General features: G+C 40.6%; 1 protein-coding gene across 3 annotated transcripts in view; it reads right to left on the reverse strand.

The window, feature by feature from the left end:
* The window catches only part of Cntnap5 (contactin associated protein family member 5), a 920,429-nt gene that overhangs the window by 144,045 nt on the left and 749,136 nt on the right, over positions 1 to 27,248 (reverse strand). For 2 of the 3 annotated variants that reach the window (XM_059280759.1, XM_059280758.1), the window contains exons 14-16: positions 14,224 to 14,380; positions 1,181 to 1,308; positions 842 to 1,012 (exon numbers count right to left, since the gene is read on the reverse strand). In XM_059280759.1, coding sequence (XP_059136742.1) covers positions 842 to 1,012; positions 1,181 to 1,308; positions 14,224 to 14,380 — 456 coding nt within the window. Of the gene's footprint in view, positions 1 to 841; positions 1,013 to 1,180; positions 1,309 to 12,107; positions 12,110 to 14,223; positions 14,381 to 27,248 lie in introns of all 3 variants that reach the window. The other variant, XM_059280761.1, reaches the window with a different exon arrangement.

Genomic DNA, 27,248 nt, shown 5'->3' on the forward strand with positions numbered 1-27,248 from the left:
AATCATGCATCTAACCCCACACACACAGTGCTACTGGCAAGAAAGAAGTGGAAATTCGGCATGAATTATCACTGACTGGTTATACTCTCCTATTGGTGAAAGATAAGAAATTGTGTGTGTGTGTGTGTGTGTGTGTGTGTGTGTGTGTGTGTGTGGTGTGTGTGTGTGTGTGTGTGTGTGTGTGTGTGTGTTACTTGTTCAAGATGTGCTCAGGCATGCCAGAGGTGGATGTCCAAGTTCCTCCTCAATTATTCTCCACCTCATTTGTGGAACAGAGTCCCTCACTGAACCCAGAGCTCAGCAATTCCGCTGGAGGAGCTGCAGGGCTCCACCTGTCTGTGCCTCCTCTGGAGTAGGAATGCCTGGCTATGTTACTTGGGTTCTGGGGAACTGAACTCAGCTCCTCATGCTTGCACACAGGTGCTTTACTGATTGAGCTGGTCTTCCCAGCACATAAAAAATGACTTCTGAAGCACGGATACAGTTGTTAAATGGATCCCAAATATCAAGAGAACCCTTGTTCCCCATAGAGTGCAATCCTGAGGTGTGGAAGCTTAAAGGAACAGGTAAGAGAAAGCCATGCCTTAATAGAGAATGGAGTTGGCAATGGTAACACACAGATACTTTTGGAATGCACATATCCTGAAGAACCACCCGACAAATGCTGAGAGAACATAATAAATCATAACACATTTGCAGAGATTTGACAGATTCAGTGCTAGTTTTACTGATAATGGTTACATTGGCTCAACATTAACAATATGTACTGGTGGCTGTTGGCAAGGATAAAGTCAAACCTCTGTGGACCACTGACATTGAACTCATAAAGGAAGGCACTTACAGCTCATTTCAAGTCGGATGAAATCTTTCATGCCAAGGTTCTCTAGGAAAACTCCAGATAAAGCGGTGGTTTTAAAAAAGAAGGAAATGTCAGCGCTGAATTCCGCATGGAAGGTAGGAAAGTGGAGGTAAGAAGCTTCAGTAGAAAAGGCAACGGCATTCCAGTAGTGTCCTGCGAAGCAGAGAGTCCTTCAGGACGGGTGTGTGTTTCCACTGGGTGTAGAAAAGCAATGGGCTTGGGGGGAATTTTCAACACTAGGAGGACACTGAAGGGAAAAGGGATAAGGGAACCAAAACGACTTGTTCATGTAATTCAGAGAAAGGGGGGTGTTGTACTCACGGTCACCATAGCAACGTAAAGGGCCAATTCTCCAAGCGGCTTCTGAGTTTGATCTGTTGGTATCAGTGATAATTATCTGAGTTACAGGCAAGTGATCTTTGAAGGAAAGAAAACCAGTATCCTTTGTCCTGAAAAACATAAATTTAAGGGGGACAAAGGAAGGATAAAACATAGATTATCTAGGGAATCTGTGTGAAGACACTTGTTTTGCAAAGTGAATTGGATTGGATGCAGCCTGGCTAGGGTTAGGAGGAGCATAACAGAAGGCCTTTCATCTTCGGGCCTGTGTGAATAGTTGGAATACCAATTACAGAACCCATGGCCTGCTTCCAAACACCACTGGATTTTATGTCTTCCCTAAATGTGCTTGCAGGAGCACAGGTAGTTTACCAAGTTCGCTGTGCTGATTGTGGCCAAGAGGACCCAAGGGCTCACTGCAGTGTTAATGTGACATTAAACATCATGTCTCTTTCCCATAAAGGAAGATCTGCTGTCTAAGGACCTAACTTGAAAATAGATACCACAATTCCCTCTCAAAAATCACTCACAGGACTTGGCTGAACCACCTGCCGACAGCTTTGAATCAGGCTTGAATGTTCCTTATCACCTTTTAAGTTGTGTTAAAATGAATCTTTATAGTTATTGGCTGCTTTTTGCTTTGTTCTTTAGAAAGACCTTGCTGGTTAATGGCTCTGGCTTTGTTCTTGTTAATTATGCAAAAAAGGAAGTACCTAGTTTTCTTTTAATAGGAAAGTTTAAAAAGAATAGAGAAAGCCAATGTTTCCTCCTCTTTTTAAGCTGTCTTTCAGAATCAAGGTGATGGTGGTACCACTAGACAGAGCATAAAATTGGAGGTAAGAACCTGGCATTGTGGAGCTGTGCAGATATCTTAGACAGTCTGATCTGCTTGGTATATGAGCATAGAGACCCGAATCCGGATCTTATGAACCTACACAAGAAAACCTGCCCTTGTTGCACTTGATTATAACCATAAGGCTGGGTAAGTGGAGACAGGCAGATCTCTGGGGCCTGCTTGCCAGCCAACCTAGCTGAATTGGTGAGGTCTAGGTCAATAAGAGACCTTGCCTCAAAAAATAAGATGTACTCTACAGTACCCAAGGAATAACAACAAAAGCTGGTTTCTGGCCACCACATGTGCACTCATACACATCCACATGCACCAGCCTAGACACAAATAAAAACATGTATACATATGTATACATACCCATACACATACCGGGAGAGCTAGAAAAGGTACTACAGAGGATGGATGCCATATATGACATTTTCAAAATTGAATAAAAACAATTTGAAAAATAATAGTACAAATTCAACTCAAATAAATAAATTGCCATTGACTGTGCAAATACTTCCAGGATGAAATTCGTTAAGGATAGGTGTAATCTTTGCCCACACAATTCTTCTCTGAAGTGTACATCACTATGTCCATTTACAAATGTTGAAAGTGGCTCGGAGGCACTGAGTTGTTGCCCAGGATCACAGGATAGAAAGGTCAGGAACCAAGTCATGGTTCTGCCTCCCTGGTATCTGTCTTGTGTTTAAGGACATATATTAGTAGTGTGGGTGAGTGATGTCCTTTAGGAAACACTTGGTGTGTTGAGTGCACATCTGAATAGCAGCTTGCAGAGGATTAAATAAGATTCGCAGCTGCTGGGCACAGTGTCTTGTCTGTATTAAATGCTCAGAATTGGTCTCACTGACACTTACTTTAGTTTTCTTCTTTGTCCCTGAACTACTCTGTGGCCTCAGGCAATACAACTTATTTCATAGGCATCCAGCTATGATCCTGGATTGAAGATTTCTTGCTACATAGCACATGTGGAAAATTAAATTTTAAGATTTAGAATCGAACTCATGAGATTTGGAGAAAAACACTTAATAATTTATCTAGATTATAAATAAACCAAATATTCACCTGAACCCTTCCCGTACAGCCTCATTAAAAATACAAAGAAATACATAATACAGTATCTGTAATTTGAGTGCTTTTGTTTAGAATTCATTCAAATGTTAAAGCTTTGCTTCAGCTAAAAATCACACCTATGCATGTTACACACACAGAAAGAATAGATTTACCATTTTGTTCAAAAGTATTCACAGTAGAGATTGTAAAATGGAACTCAAACACCCTCAGTGAAGTAAAGACAAAATCCAGACTCTCCCCTGAAGAAACCATGACATGCTGTGTCAAGCTACTCTATCCCATTTTCATTTTCCGGCTACACATGCTGGGTTCTGAAGTCTGTCCATTATGCTGGCTTGTGCCCCCCTTAGACTCCATGACATCTTGTCCACATCTAATTGTTGCTCTTATGTCAGCATATTGGCATATATAAAAAGCATGCTAAGTATAAAAAGGCTCTTCCAGATACCACAGGAAAAATCTATACTTGGTTCAGTAGTGTAATTCACATTATCAGGAATGATCTTTATCTGGAAACGTTAAACAATAAAAAGAATTCAGGATTCCTTCCCTGGGAATGGTGTTTTCCATAGCGAACTTGTTCTCCTTACGTCAATCATGACAATACCCCCAGTCCAACCTGATGTAAATTCTCAATGAAACTGTCTTTCCTGAAATTCTAGGTTGTAGAAAGTTGATGTCTAAAACAAATAGCCACATTGGTAAATGCAACTGGTTTATACCAGCGACAGAGAAAGATGTACCTAGAGTCATCTGCATCTGAGAAATGTTGATTCACAATTGTGTGCCACACAACCTCGTAGTTTAGTCATTTACTCTGCTTATGCTCTGACTAACACTGATGGCGTCCATAGAACTTCTATCACTGCTGGTCATTTCTGTTTTCACGTCCCATCTTTGTTCAGCAAATGGCACAATTCTGAAATTCTTTTTCTCGGGGTCCAGGATGTGAAATGAAATGACCAGCTTGTGAAACCAAGAATGGCTTCCCAAATATTAACACATTTGTGTGTGAACACACTCTCTGATGTCCCACTGGCAGAGAGCAGTTCCTCTTGGCTGGAAGCTGGTGTATCACCACTTGGTCACTGTCTTCCCTGGACATTGCTGCACACAAAGTAACAGCTCTAAGTCCTTGAGCTGTCCTAGGCTGGTCTCTGGTTGACCATCCCCATTCTGTACACACTGGCTTTCTCCACACACTACACAATTCAATTGATTGGGTTTCAGTTTACCAATTTGCAATCATTTTCGAGACTGACTCCCTGAGATTACACCTGGGTCACCTTGGGCGATGCTGTGGGAGACCACAGCCTCTTCAGTTATAGACTCACAGCTCTTGTGCTGTATTCATACACAGCAGGTCCAGCCGCTGCATGGTGAATTTACCAGAAGCCCTATTTTGGGGTATTTCAGACTTCAGAGTTATCTCATTATTCCACCCAGAATTTGACAGTTGAAGGGAATTTCATTACACTGGCATGGTATTTCTTTCTTGGTGTTAGCCCTTTTCTTTCATATATATATATTTCTCATAAACATAAATTTAATATATAAACCAACGTTGCCTCTTCTAATTAAAGACTTTGTAATATTACAGAAAATAATAATATTAATAACCACATGCTTTTCTCAAAACTGACTACATACCTCGTATGATAGATATGAAGATTATTTGCTAACTCAGCTAGCAATCTCCAGAAATAACAACCCCACCTTTCTCTATTTTTAAAAATAAAATCAGAACCTGAAGCTCCAAGAAGCTGAACGATTTAGAGTCTCTAATTAACAGATGACAAATGTGGGATTTAATTATCCTGTTCCATAATAAAAATTTAGTTAGGAATTCATTAGAGTTAGCATCCAGACTACGACAGTGCTGTCAGTCAAAAAAGTTAACAAAAACTGTATGTGCTGAGTACATGATCAGCTCACAATATCAGTGCTGTAGATGTGCAAAGGAGGAGAATTAGCTCTCTCTCTGTGCATCATGAAAATTCTGTACTTTTCTTCACACAGTCATTGGGATTGTCTGAAGTATAGCTGTGTGCTTTTTCATGGGCCGTGGAAGCAGAACAAGAGAAATGGCATTGGGAAGGAGATGAGGAGGAGACTGCCACATCCGATCTGACCTGAGCCTCACCTCAGCAAGGTGTCCTCTTCACTCACTCACTCTTTGAACACTGAGAGCACAGTGTCCTCAAAGAGGGAAGACACACTTCTCTCCAACAAAAAGGGCCGACTTGATGCTGAGGCCAGATATACATGAGAATCCAGTGACTAACAGCTCCCCAAACTACTTAACCACTTAGAATTTTTTCCCACTGGAAGAAAGATCCAAAACAAAGCAAAAAGTGGATTAAGAAACAGATAAACATTAGCAAATAAAATGTTCTGATGAGGCAGGCTGGCAGAGCCCTACGTCCTGCCTCTCTCCACCTGTCCAGAACTGGAGCTACAATTGCGTACAATATGCCTGGAATTTTTTTTTTTTTTTTTTAGGTTTTGTACCTGGCTTTTTCCTTGGATACTGGGGATCAAGCTGAGGTTTCATGCTTGTGTGGTGAATACTACCATCTGAGTTACCTCTCCTGTACTAAGAACTACTTTTGAAAGGGATTAGAAAATTAATTCACAACACAAATGCATATAGAAAACTTGGTAGATAGTTCTTCTGATAATATCAGGGAGGAACAACGTAGTCAACACCAGTTAAATCTGAACTGGATTTAATCCACCTACCAAAGAACAGAGGTAAGCATCTGTCCAACAGAAGTGATTAGTCATCACTCATGACTGCAGTATCATTCCATAATTAAGCTCTACATAGTACCTTAAGGCTCCAGGGTTCCATATGATGAAAAAAGAAAAGAAAAGAAAAGAAAACAGAAAAATTCCCTAAAAGTATACTGTTCTTTAAAAATGAGAACGGCGGACTCCCCTTTCCAGGTGGTACCCTGACAGGAAAACTGCTTTAAAACTGCTTTACAAAAGGTGCACCAAGGGCAAATGCAGGGACTAGAAATAGAAACCTCCAATTCCTCTGCACTCTCGGTGAGGAAGAAAGTGGGGGGAAGCTCTCTGTGAGGGGAGCTTCACTTTTTTTTCTTTTTTTCTTTTTCTTTTTCTTTTTTTTTTTTTTTTTGGTTTTTCGAGACAGGGTTTCTCTGTGTAGCTTTGCGCCTTTCCTGGAACTCACTTGGTAGCCCAGGCTGGCCTCGAACTCACAGAGATCCGCCTGGCTCTGCCTCCCGAGTGCTGGGATTAAAGGCGTGCACCACCACCGCCCGGTGAGCTTCACTTTTATTGGTCCTGGTATTTGGATAAGAAAACTTACAATTCAGGTTAAGGGCTGTCACCAGGAGGCCCGGTTGCAGTGTCTCCCCACCTTCAACATGTGACATAACCATGCTTCCCTCCCTCTCTGATGGTCACTGAAAAGCCTAACACTCCCCTACACCATGTTCAGGACCATGCTGTTCCCTGGGTTTTCTTGCACACCCTCGGGGGTCTAGCAAAGTGCTTCAGAAAACTCTGCCTTGTGGTCTGGGGAGCTAGATGATTCTGTAGGTGAAAATGCTAATCACCAACACATGAGGGTTTGAGCTTAGATCCCTCAAAAACGACATGCCTGTATTAGTCTGTAACCCTAGCAGTCCAGAGGACGGGAAGATCCATGGAGTCATTGGTCAGCCAGTTTCCAGTTTAGTAAAAGACCCTGGGTCAAGAAATGAAAGAGACAAAGAACAACAGAAGACACCCAACTTCATCCTTTGTTCTTCACACAAACACACATGAAAACACCCACCCATACTCATAATTATGTGTGAAACTCTATACGCACACACACACACACACACACACACACACACACTCTCACAATCTTATGTATATATAAGAAGCAAGGATCCACAAATGAGAGAAAAAGTGTGTTTTTTATTCTATGATTTCCTTAATATGATTAATATGATTATTCCAATTAATATGGTTATTTCACTTAATTTCCTACCAAAAAAACAAAAAACAAAAAAACTTCAGTTCTTTACTACTGAAAACCTTTACGCTTGTATACCATATTTTCCTCATTCATTTCTCTGTTGTTGGACATCAAGACTGATTTACTTATTTCTTTATCCGCCCTCACTTTACTACTTAGATTTTGACTGTAACAGAAACCCTTGAGTAATCAGTTTTATAGGACACTATATCCCTTCTCTCCATAGGTTCTTTATTCATAGACTCAAACCACTAGAGAGAAAAAATATTTAAAATAAAATTGTGTTTGTACTAGGCAAGGGCAATTTTTTAAGCTTGTCAATATCTTCCAAATAACACGGTAAAACTATTTGAAGTCTATCAGCTTTATATGAGGCAATACAATAATCTGATGATGACTGACAGGAGGGCTATAAATATTCTATGTAAATGTTATGCCACTTTATATGAAAGATCAGAATATCTGTGCATTTTGGTATGAGTAGTAGACCAGGAACAAAACACCAACAGATATGTGGGCTGAGTGTATCCCTGACTGATTTATCTAGTTAAGGCTCCCTTTAATTTTAAGTAAAATGGTTCTTCCAGAAATGCTAATTGAGTGACATTTTTCTTCCCATGTATCTCCATCTTCTTTTCAATTCTTTCTCCCTTTCATCAAACATACGATACCCACTCAATTTCCTAGTTTACTTGATCTCATTGGAACATATGACACTAAGAGCTCAATCACCAAGGTCTATTGTAATAGAGAAAAGAAGAATCAGTCACAAGCAGTGGAAGGGTTTGCCTAAGGCTCCCCGAGAAGCCTCACTTAGCAAGAAAGAAGATGGATGCTCTCAATGTGATTTCAGAGATTCTCTGAAACCTCTCTGGAATCCTCACTGCTGAGGATTTGGTGAAGTTAAGAGAATCCTTTAACTCAGCTGGAATAGCAGTTCTGCCACTGAGTCACATGAAATTCACTATGCCATCACCATCAGAACCTCAAGGATAGGTTTTCTGGGATGTGAATATTATATATGGTTCATGAAGTACATCTCAGAACTTTTAACTGACAGCTCTGTCTAGCATGTATAATGGATTAAACTGTTTCACCAACCCAATTTTGCTTTATGATTAACTTTATCCAATAGCAGAAATTGGGAGAATTTTAGTTCTTGAAGAACTAAAGTTCTTGAAGATTCTAACATTCACACAGAGCACTGGGGATACTAGTGGAAATATAAGGACCTGAAACAAAACTATTTGAATATGTGGAAAGTCAACTCAGATCTGTTAGCCATGCATGTAGGGAAGGTCTTTTGGATTCTTTTTGTCTTCGTACTTTCCTTTATTCAGTAGACAGTGGAATTATGTAGAGAAGTGGCAGATGCATTTTCAAATTCTACCAAATCTTACGGCTAACACCGATACAATATTTTGTGCTGGTAAAACTAGCTCACTGGTATTTCTATAAGAAGTTCAGTGATCTGGGGCTTATTCCATAGCTGATGTGGAAACTGCTCAGAGCACAAGTAGAGCGAAACTGAGGCAGGCAATAAATACCAGGTGTAGGGGCATAAGATCACAGCTCTAGAGTTGGGGAGATGGAGACAGGAAGATCCTTTGCACTTTCAGGTTGACTAGCCTAGTTTACTTGACACCCTCCTGGTTCTAGTAAGAGACAAAGTCTCAAGATAAAGATAGACAGCTACTAAAGAATGGCACTTGAAATTACCTCTAGTCTTTACACACACACACACACACACACACACACACACACACACACACACACACACCAGACACATTCCATCATCTGGTCTTTACACACACACACACACACACCAGACACATTCCATCATCTGACACTTCCTTGATCTATTTCTTCACTTCCTATAACAAAACCACCAACATGTTTGTGCAGTGCTTTTGATACGCTTTCGTATTTCTCAGTCTGCATGCTCAAAGGTTCTCTCCTTTTCATATGACACTAGTGTAGTTATTCCACCTTAGTTACTTCTTTTCTTTGAAATTCAGCTCCCCAGAATTCTTGACCCTGTTTCTACACCCAAACTTCTTAACCCTGCTATCAAATGTATCATATTGATACATTCATGTCTAAGGAGCACTTTCCACACTGTCCGATGGATGCTTCAGAGACAGAGAATATATGACCTGGCTTTTCTCTGCTTTTTTCTTGGCACAGAGTGGTATTCAGTCAATTCACTTAACATGAACAACACCACATGCAGTAAAACATACATTGTGATATTGGGAGGATAATAAGATGGTCCTTGGAGTGAATATTTTCTGAGCTCCATAGCCGTGGCAACTACTTGAGCAGAACAATACAGAGTTGGGAAGTCTATTATGGAGTTGTAGACACTCTCCAGTAGAAGGAGAGGTGGGTGGGTCAAGTACTCTCACCTGGGATTCCAGATATTACTCCTTCCTGTCTTACCCCATCTGAAAGTTATCCTGGAAGATACTGGAATATATAGGATGTGGAAAGCCTTCTGAAGGGGAGCCTCCAGGATGCAGTTTCCATGAGGTTATCATTCATGGTTGTGTGGGTCTTTGAGGTGACACAGATGTTTGGATGCCAGTCATATTTCAATAAGTAATCCCTCACAGTGCTGTATAAGGAAGGTCAGTAAACTCATTGATTCACTTAGTAAAACTTGGATGGAATTGGCTCTTGGCTCTGTCACTAGAACCCTAGCTCAAATAACAAGATATTTATGACATCACCCTAGGAAAGTTAACTCAATGAAATCTTGTAATGACATGTCCTCCTAAATGTTCACCAAAAAGTATAAATTGTTTTCAAGTCATCAGTGAAACTTGAAAGAGTGTACTCCAGATTTTAACCTCTTCTTCATCGAAAGGATGGGAACTTCTAGACCTCTTCTCCCTTAGACTTTGTAATTGGTTGTTCAGCATGGATTCTCATGGTAAAGAAAGCATCCTACCAGGAAATTTCAGTACTTTTCCTTTGACTCCTAGTAGGTTGGTTATGGGGGTTTGAATGAAAACATCCCCATAGGCTCAGATATTTTAGTACTTGGTTCCCAGTTGCTTGTGCTCTTTGAGGAGGTTTAGGAGATGTAGACTTGTTGGAGGCAGTATGTCACTGGCGGCAAGATTTTAGGTTTTGAAGTTTCACATCATTTCTACTTTGCCCATCCAGCTCCCTGCTTGCAGTTTAAGTTGTGAGCTTTCAGCTCTGTGCTTCTGTCACCAAGCCCACCTGCCGCCATGCTTTTCTACCATGAGGATGATGCACACATATCCCTCTAGAACTCTAAGTCTGAATAAACTCCTCATTCTCTAACCTACCTTGGGTATTTCATCACAACATTAGAGAGCAAAGTAAGACAGTTTTTGAGCAAGACCTGTATCTAAAAACTCTGATAACCCTAAGAGAAGTTGCTTATTCCATAAAGAAATAAAAGGAGTTATGATATATGTATTAATCTATATGGTGCTAAAAGGTCTCACAAGTGCTGAGAAAATGACTCAATTAGTCAACTGAGTGCTGCACAAGCATGAAAACCTGGGTTTGATATCCAGAACACAGGTAAAATTAAACTTAGGGTGGCAGTATATGATTATAATCCTTCTCCTCTGTAGAAGCAGAGACAAGGAGATCCCTCAGGATCACTGGCCAGCTGGCCTAGCTAGATAGAGGAGCTTTAGGTCAAACTAAGGTGGATAGCACTTGAAGAACAGCACTGAATGTTGACTTCAGTCCTAAACATACTCATGCATACATGTGCATGTGCATCTGCACACATACAAGTGTGCTGGCACAAGAGCAGTGGGGAAAAGGCCTTTTGGTAAGTCCCTGTAGGGCAGCACAGGTGATGAAGGTAAATCAGCTCATAAATGATTCAGAGGTCAGTGAACTAATAATCAGGTCAGCAGAGAGGGAGGCTGGGATGGGAGTGGATGGCATGATCTGTGGAATGTTCTAGAGAAAGTGCAGGAGTGCTTCACCTTCAGTGAGTGAGGTGCAGCTGGTATCCCCAGTGCAATGCTGATGTGCAGCATTGGTTGAGGTGCAGTCAACTAAGTGCTGACAATTGTACTGTGAGAAAGGACACACAGTGGCAGTGTGCCTCCGGGAAAAACACACCAAAGAAGAAACACTCCATTTCCAATGGCAGTTTCCACCTTGCATTTTCTCCCTGTGTCAGCTTCTCTAATTGTACAGTATAAAGTGGAGGCATTTTATTCTGAGCCTATAAATCTGCAAATATTGTATAATACCAGACACAGTGAAGGGACTTATGACTCAAACTCATGAGTGAATCTGACTGAGCGCCTGGGATTAGAGGATTTTAGTTGGCTTCTTTTTATTTTTGTTTGTTTTGTAACACAACTACCAAAAGAAAAAGAAAAGAAAAACTTCACACAACTCTCCTAAACCTGAAGATGATGCTTAATCTGATTGCTCCTCTTGATTGTTAATAGGATCTAGAGTCACATGAAACAAACTTCTGGGCATGTTTGTGAGGGAGTGTCTGGACTGGGTTACTTGAAGTGGGAAGGCCTATTCTAAATGTGGGCAGCACCATTTTCTAGACCAAAGTCCCAGACTTTTTTAAAAGGGAGAAAGTGAGCGGAGCCTCAGTATTCATCATTCTCTGCTTCCTGACTGTGAACACAATGTCACCAGCTGCCTCAAGCTCAGGCCACAATGACTTCCCTGTCCTGATTGATTACATCCTTAGGCTATGAGCCAAAATAGAACCTTCTTCCTGAAATTTCTTTTTTATGTATAAAGAAAAGCAATTAATATATCCCTCTCCAAAGATGTTCTGAATTTGTTTCCCTGAAACGTTCATCAAATGTCTACTGCATCAGGACCAGATAGATTGAAGGCTGGTGGTTCATAGAGATATGTTCTCCATCCAGGACACGGAGTGTGTAGGTCTCTATAATGCTGTAATAAAATTCACTGCAAAGTAAAGAGGTGGACCAAAGGAGAAAGAGGTTGACATCTGACCTTCAGCCAATTTTATCTGACATTTTCCACATGAAGAATTTGCAGTGGTGGAGGAATCTAAAGGAATTCACCACTGTACCCAAGCAGCTCTATGATATTCTGAACTCATGGTCTATATATTACAGAAGCAGATGCAGACAATGTTTATTCTCTTTCTGAGATTATTTGTGTACCTGAGTGTGTGTGTGTGTGTGTGTGTGTGTGTGTGTGTGTATGTGTGTGTGTGTGTGTGTGTGTGTGTGTACAGGAGTACATGTACATTTGCACATGTATATATGGAGCCCAGAGGACAAATTTGGCTGCCATTCCCCAGGTACTGCCTATCTATTTCATTTAGTTAGTTATTCATTTGTTTCTTTTAGGATGGTCTCTTACCTGGAATCATCCCAACACGCTCCAAGGACACACCTGCCCCCACCTTGCCAGTGCTGTGAATTTAAGACCATGCCACCACGCCCAGATGTTTAAATAACTTAGTTATGAGGGGGCTGGGAATTTAATTCAGGACTCCATGCTTGTGTGGCAGACACTTTACTGAGTAAGCCAGCTCCCCAACCGTCCTTGCTGGTCTAAATCAAGGTTTTGATTAGATCTCAAATTTTACTGGACTGGTCCTTACCAGTAACAATTTCAACAGTGAAAGATAATACATTATGCAAAGGGAATTGTAACGGGTCTGAGAGAACCATCACAGGAATCCTCAGTGATAACTGAGAAGCATTTGATGAGAGGAGAGAGAAATACTGCAAACATTAAAAATCAAGGACTGCCTATAATTCAGCCTGGACTCAAAAGTGGACATGCTGTATGCACATTTTCATAACTGTAAAGTGAAAACCGAACAGCTTGCTGGAGGTTGGAGATGATGGAGACCTAATAAACTTGAGAACTTAGACATCACCTCGCATGACTGAGCTGGTGTAGGAGAGCACTAGACATGCGGTGTTTAATGGACGTGGGTTTGAATTTGACAGAGGTGCATAACATTAGACAGTCATTTAACTCTTCCGTACCTGACAGTTGTCAACCTCAAGGCACACATTCTTATGGAATATCATGATTATTGTGAGAATTATATGATCACTAAATCAAAATCTATAAGTAAAATAAAAACTTTAATTTGATGTTGAAGGTCACTTTAACAATGGTGGAAAATTCACTAAAACATCATCGAAAGAAAGAGAAACCATCGGTATAATTAAACATCCTTCTCTCCAGGTCTTTTCCTAACATGTGTGTATTTCAAAAGCTAACTCAAGATCTGGGGAGATGGTTTGGTGGTAAAGTGCTGGCCTTAAAGTGGGAGGACCTGAATTGATCCCCAGAACCCACATTTAAAGGCCTGGTATGGTGATAAGGGCTTGTAATCCCAGAACTAGGAGGCAGAGGCAGAGGCAGAGGCAGAGGCAGAGGCAGAGGCAGAGGCAGAGGCAGAGGCAGAGGCAGAGGCATTTCCAGCCAACCAAGACTACTTGGCTAGTTCTGGGCCAGTGAGAGATACTTTCAAAGACTCGAGGTGGGTGCTAACAGTGGAAGTTGTTTTCTGGCTTCCACACACAGGCAGAAACACATGCATAGACACACATACAAGAGCATCTACACACACACATACACACACACACAAACACACACATGCACACATGGAGGGTAAAGAGAAAAAGAAAAACTAAATAGCAAATTACAAATTACATTGCATTCCTTGCTTAGAGTGGAAAGTTCTGAATACAAAATGTTGGCACAAACCTTAGTGTTAGTCCTGAATACAAAGGCAGGCTTTTACATTTTTATTTTTTGTATATGAGTGTCTTGTTCTTATGCATGTGTGCCATGTGTGTGCAGAGCTCACAGAGGCCAGAAGCGAGCATCAAATCATTTAGAATTAAATATAGTTGTCAGCCAACATATGGGTGCTGGGACACAAATCCAGGTCCTTTGGAGGAGCAGCAATTGCTCTTAATTGCTGAGCCATCTCTAAGGCCCCAGGCCTTTTTTTTTCTTTAATGCAGTCCTAATTCCCATTGCTTTTGTTATCCGCATCCTTCTCTCTTAGCGGCAATTCTGTGTATCAGGCATCGTCCACTGCTGTGGGAAACCTGAAACTTTCCTTACCATTCATCTGTGTCTGCATCACAATTGCAAAAGTGGCGAACGTCCAGGCAGCTCTCCTCTAGGCCACACCCACACTGCTGGATTCCAGGAACAGAACCTCCCCAGTAAGGGTGCCTTTCATTGGATCTCCCAATCCACCAGGTGAATGGGGCTCCATCTGAAAGACAAGATGTTTCGTAAGTCAGGATTACGAGATGAAAGAGTACAGAGGAGCTCACGGTGGGGTATGTGTATGTGGTGTGCGTGTGTGTGTGTGTGTGTGTGTGTGTGTGTGTGTGTGTGTACATGTATGGTCTCCCCTACCCCCTGATTTTTACTTTATGGCTTCCATTTTTTTCTTCTCTCCTTTATCTCTCTCATTTCTCTGTGTGTTTTAATATATATACTTATGCACACAGTTATGAATGTATAAAGGTATTTTTATTAAAAGAACATAGTTAAACCAGATGAATGGCAGCATTAAGAGTCAGGGAAATAAACTCAAATCGATAACAAACCAGACAATATTACAACTGAGTTGGTTATATCAGCTTAAAAACATTTAAAACTATACTTATTTTCAAGATAACAATGCAAAATTTACAGAAATGAAATATTGTTACTTACTTATATTCAAAATATTGAGTTATTGGACACTATTTTAAAAATATGTTGGACACTATTTTTAAAATTTTACTGAAGTTTTGATCTATTTTGGACACTATTTTAAGCACTATATCATCAGAGATAAATCACAGAACAAAACCAAAGCAAAGAAACAAACAAAGCATGCCTCTGAGTTTACATTGCTAACAGGAAATATATATAAAAGTACAAATTAAGGCTGGGGAGACACCTTAGAGGGACAAGTGCTGGCCTTGTGAGCTAAGGACCTGAGCTGTACCCCCAGAATCTACATGACAAAAAAGAGTAAAAGTCCAGACACAGTGGTGCTCCCTTGTGACCCTAGTGTTGGGGAGGTGGAGACAGATGGATATCCGGGCTCCATGGCCAAATAACCTAGACTACTTAGAGCTCCAGTTCAGTGAGAGAGAAAGCATGGTGGCAGGTACCTAGGAATAACATCCAGAGTTGTTCTCTGACCCTCACATGCAAGTGTATGTGCATGTACACAACACATGCACACAAAAGAAATAGGGTCCTTGAGATCCATGTGTGTGTGTGTGTGTGTGTGTGTGTGTGTGAGAGAGAGAGAGAGAGAGAGAGAGAGAAGAAGAAGAAGAAGAAGAAGAAGAAGAAGAAGAAGAAGAAGAAGAAGAAGAAGAAGAAGTAGGAGGAGGAAGACAGGAAAAGAGGGCAAAGGAAGAAAGGAAGAGGAGGCAGAAGAAAAAGAAGGGAAGGAGGATAGGAAGATGAAAGAAGGAAGAGGAATATTAGCCCATAGCCACTTCTTCATGAACTGCTAAAGAACAATATTGTGTCTGCACTCCAAACATAGCAGAAGATTGAGTTCAGAAGTTTTAGCAGTCAGTAAGATGCACCATGCTGCTCCTAAGGCTCCCTTGATGAGTGTTAATATGCTATTTACAGAGGAATGGCTTAAGGAGAGAAGAAAACATATGTGTGTGCTTGTATGTACATTCATGTGTGGGCAGGTGGAGGCCAGAGATGTGTCCATAGTCTTCCTCAACTGTGCTTAACTTTATTTTTTGAGATAGGATCTCCCCTTGAATCTGAAATACATCAACTAAGTGAGACTAGTTGACCAGGAAGCTCCAAGGATCCTCTTGTCTCTATTTCTCCAGCACTGGGACTGCAGATATCCATGGGCATACCCAGCATTTACACCACCAGATCTGGCTTTTTATTTTTCTTCGTTATTAATGTGAGTTTTGAGTATTGTAACTTAAATCCTCATAATTGTGAAACAAACACTTAACCCATGGTGCCACCTCCCCCTCCTGAAAACAATCCATTGAATAGAATAATTAGGTATGGGCTTATTTTGTGAAGTCTTGGATCAATCATGGTTTTCCTGATGCAAGAAATCCACATGAAGTCATGGACCAGCCTCTTCACACAATTAAGGTTTAATGAACAGAATTTAAATTGAAGATTCTCTTGAATTTTGAATTGTTCACGTTTAAAAGGCTGTAAACACACAGCCTCTCAGTGATGTCTGCACAGGAGCCGGGACAGGTTAGCTGTGTCAGCTTCCAGGAGCAGTGTGGGTAGCTCACAGGAACAAGGAGCTAAGGAGCTCTGGAGTTCAGAGACTTGCTGTGCTGAGTTGCTGCCACCATTATTATGGCTTTAATTCATTTTATTTTGTTTTTTCTCATATTCTTCAGATAATTGGTTTTCTCTTTCTTGTATTTTTCATTTTAATTAAGATATAATTACATCATTTCCTCACTTCCCTTTCCTTTCTCAGCCTCCCCCCATGTCCCATTCCTCTAATTCTTCCCTTTTACATTGCTAGTCTAATTAATTTTATTAAATATATGTGCATAAATATATAAGTACAACCTGCTGAGTCCATTTATTGTTGCTTGTTTGCTTATGATTTCTAGGCTGACCACTTGATATTGGAGAGCCAATTAGGGGACTCATCCCTAGGAAAAACTAACTCCCTCTCTCAGCAGTCATTAGTGGCCTGTAGTTCCTTGTCCAGCAGTGGGTCCCCAACAGCTTTCCCCCTTCCACATTAGCATGTATTTTGGTATTATCATTATTCAGGCCTTGTTTGAGCAGCCCCATTGTTGATGTATCATGGTGTAGCTTTCCTGTCATTTCTAGGAGAAACAGTTTCACAGCCATATCCCTGACCTTCTGGGTCTCACAAACTTTCCATTCCCTCTTCCATGATGTCCCCTGAGGCTTAGTTGTTTTGATGCGGTACCTGGTCACAGCTTTACACCCTGGTAAACTCAATAAGTCAAAAGGAGGAGTAAAGTCTATCTGATTTTCAACCCAGTCCTGTTTTCTGCCCTGCAACCTTTACATCTACACCTATCAGCCCTTTCAAACATGGTGTTTGTCAATTTCGTCAATTTATATGGTCAGTCTTTCCTCATCTCTAAGTCTTCTTTTTTTCTGCAAGACACAGGCATTTATTGAGTCCAGGCCCAGCCTGGCCGTACCTCTACAGCGTAGAATGAAGGGCTCAGGGAAGGCGCAGGTTAGAAAATTGCTTTAATGTAAACTCCCCCAACACACCATCTTGAGCAGGGTGGAATGTGGCCAGGGTTGCTTCTTTTCCTAAGATAGGGTCTTATCTGTCACAGGCTGACCTCAATCTTACTCTGTAACCAAGGGTGACCTGGAATTCCTGAACCTTCTGTCTCAATGCTCTGCCCAGTATAGGAAGTGCTGGGAATAGAACCCAGGGCTCTGTGCATGCTAGATAAACCCTCTGTCAAGTGAGCTCCACCCACAGCTCTTCATCTCTGCATCTTAATGCCTCCCATTCATGTGCTCACTTAGAAGCTGTTCTGAGAATGCTGGGGAAACTACTCTCCTGACTAATCACTTTGAACCTGGTTAAGCACTGCACTCCTTCCCATGACATCAACTCAAGGGATGAAGCAAGATTAAATGTATGTTTTAGATACGTTCTTGTTGCTGTGATTTAAAAAAAAAAAATCTCTGACAAAGTCAACTTAAGGGACAAAGGGTTATTGAAGATCATAGTTTCAAGTCCATCACAACAGAGAAGACAGTGATAGGAGCAGAAGGCTGGATGCTCACATTTCATCCACACTCAATCCACACTAGGAAACTGAGGGTGAGCTACAAACACTCAAGACCACTTCTGTGACTTACTTCCTCCTATGAGATTTCACCTCATAAAGGTCTCACAACATCCCAAAAAGCACCCCCAACTGGGAAGAAAGTGCTGAAACACAAAAAGCCATGGGGGACATTTCATACCCAAACCACAAATCCACAAATGAAACCGCCCCTCCGTGTGTGTGTGTGTGTGTGTGTGTGTGTGTGTGTGTGTGTGTGTATGGGTGCCAGACATATAAAGTATATATGAATAATTAAATGTGAATTATTCACAAAATAATATAAAATTTATATATAATCATTATGTTAATGATTTCTCAATTCTATGTTGTACAGAGGCTTGGTGTGATGTATCAGTGATAGAAATTTTAAGACTCTGGCTGCCCTGATAATGCTCTTAACTTCTAGAGGAAGAAGAGCTTGTTTTCAGCTATGAGTAATATAAATCTGAGTGAGATAAGCATCCAAATACAATTCAGAGCAAGACACTGACTTTTGCCTAAGAATTCTAAAGAGTCTCATGGAAACAGTGGCACTCACCTAGAGGTTACATGTTGAGGACTTCCACCAACACCGTCCTGGGGAGGGAAGCACTTGTACAGGTAAGGACCCCACAGCAAAGGGATCTGAAGTACTGCAGTGTCTTTAGGAAAACAATACTCTACATGCAGTAAACATTGTCTGTCACTGACTGCAGCTGGAGTATGTGAGTACAGAAAATATGAGCGAGAGCTGAGGCCAGTGCAGTCCTAAGTACAAATAATTACTCTTACTGTGTGAACAAAATGCAATTCAGCTGAGCAATGGTATAGCAGAAGAGATAGACATGCAGTAGGGCTGGAGATCTGGCTCAATCAGCAAAATATTTTGTTGAGGACCAGCCTATCAAAAGCCAGGGCAGATGATATGTCTGTGGTCTTTGCACGGGACAGTCAGAGCCAGTCTCCAGTGCCCACCTGCCGGCAAGACTACCTGAATCAGTTAGCTCTGACAGATCCTGTCACCAAAAAATTAGTGAAGAGGAGAGTGGCTGAGGAAAATAGTCAACATTAGCCTCTGTGACCACATGCTCCCTACACATACACACACATACACACACACACACTGTACACACACACACACACACACACACACACACACACACACACACACATTTTATACATCCTTTCTTTATATACAGCCTATAATTTCTGAGAGAAAAAAAACAACTAACATTTAGTTAGAGAGAAAACAGCCTCATCCATATCAGAAGATAATGACAGACATTCATCAATGTCCATCCTGGTCTTCCTGCATGTAGGCCAGGATGATTAAATCAGAGAATACACTTAATAGTGTGATTAAGAGCTACTCAGCCACAGCAGGAATTAACATTTCCATAATGTTTTTCATTGTTCTCTTTCCTGCTTATTCAGCTGAAGTGAGCCCAAAAGGGAGAGGGGGAAACAGAAAAGATTAATGAAACACCGCTCCAAACAAATGATAACCAGCTCTGTGATGGGGTCATTTAAAGTGGGACCAGCTCCAGCTCTCTAGAGCACAGCACATGGATGGAAAGGGGCAGGCAGGGACTAAACTAAAATTACTCTATTTGCATTAAAATTTTATGAGAAAAAAATACTAACTTTTTGAGAATTTTCCTTTTTCTGAATAATGGTGCTGAAGAACTCAAACGATGAAATGATGTGTTCAAAGTCACATGGTAAATACGGCAGGAACTGGGCTCCAGGTCCTGGCCATCAAGCCTCTCGAAGGTGTGGTCCTGTCCTGACCCCCACCCATCTTCTCATAGACTCACAAACTTTTCAATGAGCCAAAAACATTGAAAACTGTGAAATTCACATATGATAATTGCCCACTGGGGACATTTTGATAAGTTTCTGGAAACTGATAATATAGGAGAATTTAGCATGGAAATAAAATCTTTCATTTACCATACAAGTTATCTGTATGTATGTATGTAGTATGTATGTATTTATTGTTTAATCTTTGTGGATAAGCATGTGGCTTTGTGTGTGTATGAGTATGTGTGTGTGTGTGTGAGTGTGTGTGAGTGTGTGTGTGTGTGGTAGTGAGGGTGTGTGCCTGCCATTATGTACATGTGGAGGTCAGAAGACAACCTTCAATATCCATCCGTGCCTTATATCTTGCAGGCGACAGGACTCCTTGTCTAGAAATTCTCCAGTTGCTGCTTCCTGTCCTGCTACAAGAGCAGTTGACTTATGCACATGTGCTACTGTGAGTGTCTTCACATGGGTTTCAAGGCTCACATCTCAGCTTTTTACTTGTGTGGCAAACTCTTTACCCACTGAGCCATCCCGCATCTCCCCAGCCTTTACCCCAAGATATCTGATATGACACACTTTGAAGTTCTAGTTTACAAATACAAAATTCAGTGGGGCTCCAAAATCTGTGTCAAAGTGTGATGTGCGAAGGGAGAAACCTTCCCTGAGCCAAGCCGCAGTCAGCCGTGAGGTATAGTGATGACAACTTAAGTCAACCTGTGCTGAGTGATACCATAAGATGTAACAAATGACAGAAGAGCTGGACAACCGAAACAGCTGACGCCTGTGTACCACCAGAGACTGTGGCTTGCTTAAAATAAAAGAGCCAAAGCCCAGGAGTGCATTTATGGCAAACTCTTACCCATTCTGAGTACTTACAATGCTCCAGGCACTTTCCTGCAGAGTTGGGCCTTACTTCAAAATTCAAAACCCTTTAAAGGCAAATACTTTAATCCCCATTTTGCATGAGTAACAAAGATGCAGGCCTAGGTAAAATCAGCAGCTTGAGGAAAATCAAGATCAAAGGAATAAACTAGTTCAGATCCTCATGGCCACCTTTGTGGGGTTTCTCAGGTATTATAATATACAAAACAGCAAAATGTCAGACTCTACCATTTCTCCAGTCAGTGAATGCTGTTCTCTGGGATCAAGAAAACTTTAAGTCTTCCAGTTATATTTGTTGTTCATAAAATGAGCACGTGTGTGCATGTGTGCGCGCGCGTGTGTGTATGTGTGTGTGTGTGTGTGTGTGTGTGTGTGTGTGTGTGTGTACCCATGTGTGTAAGTCAGATGACGACTTGTAAGAGTCTGTTCTTTTCTTCTACTATGTGGGTCCCAGAGATCTCACTAAAGTCAGCAGGCTTAGTGGCAAGCCCCTCTTCCCACTGAGCTATCTCGCCAGTCCTCAAAGACCATTTTATGAGAAACTGGTTCCTGAGTCCTGAGGCTGCTGAAACATGGAGAATCTCACATCCCTTACATAAAATGGCATAGAATTATTACAGACCTCACAATATTGTCCTCTAAACTTCAAATCATGCCCAGATCATTTATAATATTCAATGCAAATATAAATGTAAAGTCAATATCCATCATATAATAGTTGGGGAATGAGCACATTTTAAAGCCCATTCATATTTGATTCAAATGCATTTAAACATATAATTTTTTTCATTTGGATGTAGGGTGTGTAGATGGGGTAGATGGTGTGTAACAGATGATTCACCTTTCTTCATACAATCTTCCTGTATTTCCTCTAAAGACAGTAATAAAATCCACAGACCCATGAGACCTTATAGCAGAGGTTTTTCAACCTTGGGTCACATATCAGATATTTACATTATGATCCATAAAAGTAACAAAATAATTATGAAGTAGCAATAAAAATAATTTCATGGTTGGAGGTTACCATAACATGAAGAATTGTATTAAAGGGTCACAGCATTATGAAAGTTGAGAACCACTGCATTAAGGACATTTGGTTCTCATAGCTTGTATTTTTACATTATTTTACTTTACACCAGCTCAAATGAATCAGGTAACAACAAAATCATTTTTAGAACTATTTTTTATCACTTTACATTGTTGTCACAAAATCTCTATGTAAAATAACTTGAAAGGGGAAACGTTGATTTTAACTCAGGGTGTCTGAGTCTGCAGTCTGTTGTTTATGGGCCTGAAGTGAATCAGCATCCCAACACAAGGCTGTGCTGGAGATGCATGGCTTATTTCACGCTCTCTGAGGACACACATCCAGTGAGATAATTGCTATGTCCTACTTTCTCCCACCTCACAATAGGCTCACCACACCAATGAATTTATCCATCTATGAAGCCAGAGACCCACCATCTGAGGATCAAGACTTCAACACCTTAGTCTTTGGAGGTATAGTTCCTATCCAAACACATAACATACAAAAATACATATGGTTAAAATATCTCCACTTTGTGCAGGCATGCCTGCGTGTGTGTGCATGTGTGTGTGTGCATGTGTGTGTGTGAATGTGTGTGTGTGTGTGTGTGTGTGAGAGAGAGAGAGAGAGTGTGTGCATGCGCGGGCGTGTGTATGCCAGCAGCTAACATTGGGTATATTCTTCAACTTCTATCTATCTTAGTGTTTGAGACAGTCTCTCACGAGCCTGTGTTTTCTGTCCTGGAAACCAAAAGGGTCTTCCTGTCCTCCTTCCCTCGGCACTGGGATTACATGTGTGCACTGCTGCATAGTTCTGTTTTCACAAGGTCGTGGAGATAGAACTCATGTCCTCTTCTTTGTTGCAATTTTTTGTTACTCATTTTTACCAAATGAGTCATTTTTCCAGCTCCACTACTTCTCTTATTTTCACAGAGATCCAGTCACATATTTCATCATGCCATCTTGGTAAACAATGGGCCATCAAAAACAGTGGTTCCAGAAAATTAGGTCACCAAGTAGCTCCATAACAATCTTCCTTTGTGTACCCTATAATGGTTACACAATAACAAAACCTCATAATGTCCCTAAAACTTCTACCATGATCAAGCCAATTGATTGGAAAATAAAATGCAAATTGTAAGAGTCCTATCATCAAGACTTCAAAATACGCTACATGAGGAAAATAAAAATTGATTCACTCTGATTTGCTTTAATGTAAATCAGAGTGAAATAAATCTGAAGTAGAATTTGAACAATATATGGAAGTCAATGAGAGAAAATGCTAATATTGAGGGGATAGTACAATTCTTGGGAAACTCATATCAGTTCTGGCCATTTCTTTCAGGTTTCCAACCAAGGAATCCAAATTGGATTTCCATACCATTAGCATTCAAAACAAGGCCCACATAACTTATCTCATTCAGCCATTCCAACAATGCTATGAACATTTCTTCTCTCATTTTGCAGAGAAAGAAATGGAGGTGAGCAAAGGATTAGTACATTCTTCAGTCTCACATAAGAAGGAAGATGTGAATTCAGATTTTATGGATCCGAACCTCAGTAATACATTTTTTTTAAATTATGTCAAATCTCTCCTATTACAGGTGGGAATGAAAAGACATCATAGTTCCTCAGAGCACTTGTTCTTGAACCAAGATTGTGATCATTACTTTGGCAAAGCGGCAGATGCTTATTGAGTGTGAAGCCTCGACTTTGTTAGGGATTCTCTCAAGTACACATGGTCTCTCCAGTTATCCTGGGCTGTTTACTCATCTGCATTGAGAACCTGACAATGAAACCAGTGACACCTGCACAGATAAATATCCTAATAAGCATCCTTGTTGTTAAGAAATCCAATTTCCCTAAACTTGTATAATATTGTTCTATAAAATTTCACTCTGATGTTGAACAAAGTAATTTAGGTGAAGGGACGATAGGCTATAAATATATAGTAGAGTCTTCATTTAGGTTATCCAAATAACAAATGATGTATTTTTAATCATTTCTGCCCAAACCCCCTCCCTCTGGCTTCCTCTGGGACCACAAAGTATCTCCCAACTTCTTGTCCTCATTACTAAAATTAACAACCCACAAAATCCATGCATGCTGCAAATGGGAAGCTACCATGAGTCACACCCTCAGAGGAGAGTGACCTACCTCTGATCAGAATTATATATCTGTATTTGTGAAATACATGTGAAAATTTCAAAATATTTAAAAATAATACATCAAAAACATGAATTATTTTCCCAGGACAGTTACAAAAGTCTTGTTATGTAACCAGGAACCAACTGAATCCTTTCACTAGAAATCCAAGCTTAGTGCTTCTCGAAATGTAGCCTATGGTATGTTGACTTAAAATGTTCTAGAATGCTTGTAAGACCACAGATCATTGAGCTGTCTCAGATTCTAGGAATGTAGACCTCTTAATTTTCTGTGTTTAATCAAACTCACCAAGGGACACTGAAATTTCACCAACATTTTACATGGTAAATGATGCTTTTCATTTGTATGAGTACACAACTATGTGGAATGCATATGTAAACAAGAGTTTGTGTTGCAGGTGAGTGGCTTTATACAGAGGTCGACAATGAGTGTCTTCCTTGATCATATTCGTCTTATGATTTGAGGCAGGATCTGTCACTGAGCCCACAGCTTGAATGTTGGCTAAACTGGCTGGCCAGCATGCTCTGGCGATCTCCCCTCTTGCCTCTTGTCCCTCCTCGAAATGCTTAGAGTATAGAATTATAGTGCTAGGATTACACTACTGTGTCCAGCTGGGGAGCAGAAACTTGGGGCCTTGTGTACTTGTGAGGCAGGCACTTTACTGCCTGAGCTGTCTCAACAGCCCAAATTTATTTATAGTATTTCTATAGATTTATTTTCTTACATGACAAATGCAATGACATCATTGATCAACCACTTCTACATTTCCTGTGTGTGTGTGTGTGTGTGTGTGTGTGTGTGTGTGTGTGTGTGTATGTGTGTGTGTGTGTGTGTAGCCTATATAGCTGATTTCCAAAGGAAAATGAAGAAATTATTATCATGTGCCCAGTAGCCAGCAGAAGTGGTTGGTCCAGTGCTAGAGACAACGACATGTTCAATGCACCAGCTCAATGAAAACACACAATTGTAGCTATTCTGCAACAGAGGCATCGGAGAAGAAACAGAACTGTGTATCAGAACAATTACTCACTCCTCTACTGTCATTGAAGCTATCACAGCCATCACAAGTATGAATGAGCAAAAAGAACTAACTTGAACAAACAAACTCCAACATCAGCCTGCAAACCCCTCTGTGGGATATTACGTTGGGCCATGATGGCCACAATGAAAGGGTCACAAGCCATCTTCAGCGCAGTGACAGGAGAGCAACCAAGGCATGTGGTATCAAAGAAAATAAACTCAAACTTGCCTCCTCCAAAATAAAAAGCTCAGCTTCAGTTTCAGACCGTTAACAAGCACAAAGAAATGCATTCTGCAGTTGCTGGCTGAAGCACCACACGTTAATTCTGAGGAATTTCTGAAACTTTCCCTTGGATTCCTCACCACTCTAAAGGTAGGAAGCCCTCATCCTTACCCACCCAGTCCTTCAGGACTCTTGTTCAGCTACAGACCGCTAAGTGTTAACCAGCTACTTGGTTGTAGGTTTAATCCAATTATCATATCATTTATATTAAGTTAGGCAAAGTATAATTATAGGTGGAAACAGATAAAATAAAGAGTAGTAATGAGTGTGAATATGTAACTGAGAAGAAAGTCACCAAATGATGTTAACTAATTATTTATGGCTGTGTAGCTTCTTTTAACATACATCTAGCCATTGTCCACTGATGCTACCAACCTTTTCATAAATCCCCATGCAGATACCCAGAGAAGTATCTCTCAGAGTTGTTCATTCTTCTCCAGGGCCTATTTCTATTCTTTGGGATATTTTCAGCAGGAAACTGTGTTTACAATTTTACAGAAGTTAGAAGGGCAGAGTTCAAATTTGTACAATTTCTTGTTACTCTAATCCTGTCCTCAGCTGAGTTTCAAATCCTTTCTCAGATGGCTTCCCACATGCATTAGGCAATCATTTGAAAGGAGGGTGAGGACACTGCATTTTATCTGTTCTGTTCCTCTGTCTGTTTATCCATCACTAGTCCATCTACTGTTACATGTGTTAGGCTGCATTCACAGGACTCCTCCAATCTCACACCATCGAACTGGATCTGTCTGGCACTCATTTCGTTATCATTCTTTGTAGATAATTCATCTCTTCCTTGCACCTAAATGCTTTAAAAACTTGGCCTCCACAGCCAGACAGTAGTGGTACATGCCTTTAATCCCAGCACTCAGGAGGCAAAGCCAAGCAGATCTCTGTGAGTTTGAGGCCAGCCTGGACAACAGAGCAAGATCCAGGATAAGTGTAAAACTTGGCCTCCAAGGGTTTTCAGATTTGCTTTTCCCAGATACATGTTAACTCTTTGATCAAATTGGTCAATTCCTCATTTGATATTTTATCTTACACTAACCCATAATTTAACGGGAGGAAATTATTTCTCACAAAGTAGCCCACAAAAATTATAATATGAATCTTAGCCAGGAGGTTGTTATTAGTGTTTGTTTGTTTGTTTTTTAATAATCTACAGACTCTACTTAGTCCTATCCACATACAGATGGACATTGGGTCATCCACTGCAGCATGGGCCAGCCTTTCCTTGCACCTGAAGGAAAAGCGACTTTCCTCCACCCAGCAGCCATCGATTGCCAGTGGCTCCTCATCTAGTGATGGGTATTGGGAGCCCCTTAGAGGACTTTGAACTGCTTTGATCTTGGGGATGTCACTGTGCAGGTCACCACAACTGCTGTAGCCATATCATGTCAAGACGTCAGCATTTCATACCACTCCTCTCCATGTCATAGCTTTTACATTCTTCCAGCCTCCCTCTCTGTGATGTTCACTAAATCTTAGGCATGAGAACTGACATAAATGTTTCTTTTTTAGTTGAGTACTCATGACGACTTATTCTCTTGAACAGTCACAAGTCTCTTCATTAACCACTGTCCTTTACAATAAGAACTTCCTCTGACCCAGGTTAAGAGCAGCACAAACCTTTCAATTCCAGTAGGTAGTCATTTTCTAATACATTTTGTTGGTTTATTATTTATAATAAAATGTAACAAAATGGGAAATTGAAAGTGTTGACAGTAAAAGAATAAAATTTCACTCAGATGTTTAGTAAAGTTACTGAAATGAAGGGAAGATAGACTATAAATATATGGTAGAATCTCAACTTATTTTACTCAATTAAAATTACCCTTAAAAGCATGTGTGCAGACATGCACATGTTCACACATACAAACACGTGTTCACACACTTAAATGGTCTTGCTTACTGGAATTTACCTATATACACTTTCTATTATTTCTTTCTTTCTCATCTCTCGGTTTCTCATTTTCTGTCTCTGTCTCCTTCCCTCTTGCCTTTTGTATTTTTCTATATCAGCTTCCTCTATCTCTTCTTTGTAGTGAGTAACCTATATTTTCCCTTAATTTTTCATCCCTCTCTTATTATGTACAGGTCTTTGTTCTGCTGTCAGTAATATCTGCTCA

The sequence above is a fragment of the Peromyscus eremicus genome, chromosome 15 (assembly GCF_949786415.1).
Source record: "Peromyscus eremicus chromosome 15, PerEre_H2_v1, whole genome shotgun sequence".
In the NCBI taxonomy this organism is placed as follows: Eukaryota; Metazoa; Chordata; class Mammalia; order Rodentia; family Cricetidae; genus Peromyscus; species Peromyscus eremicus.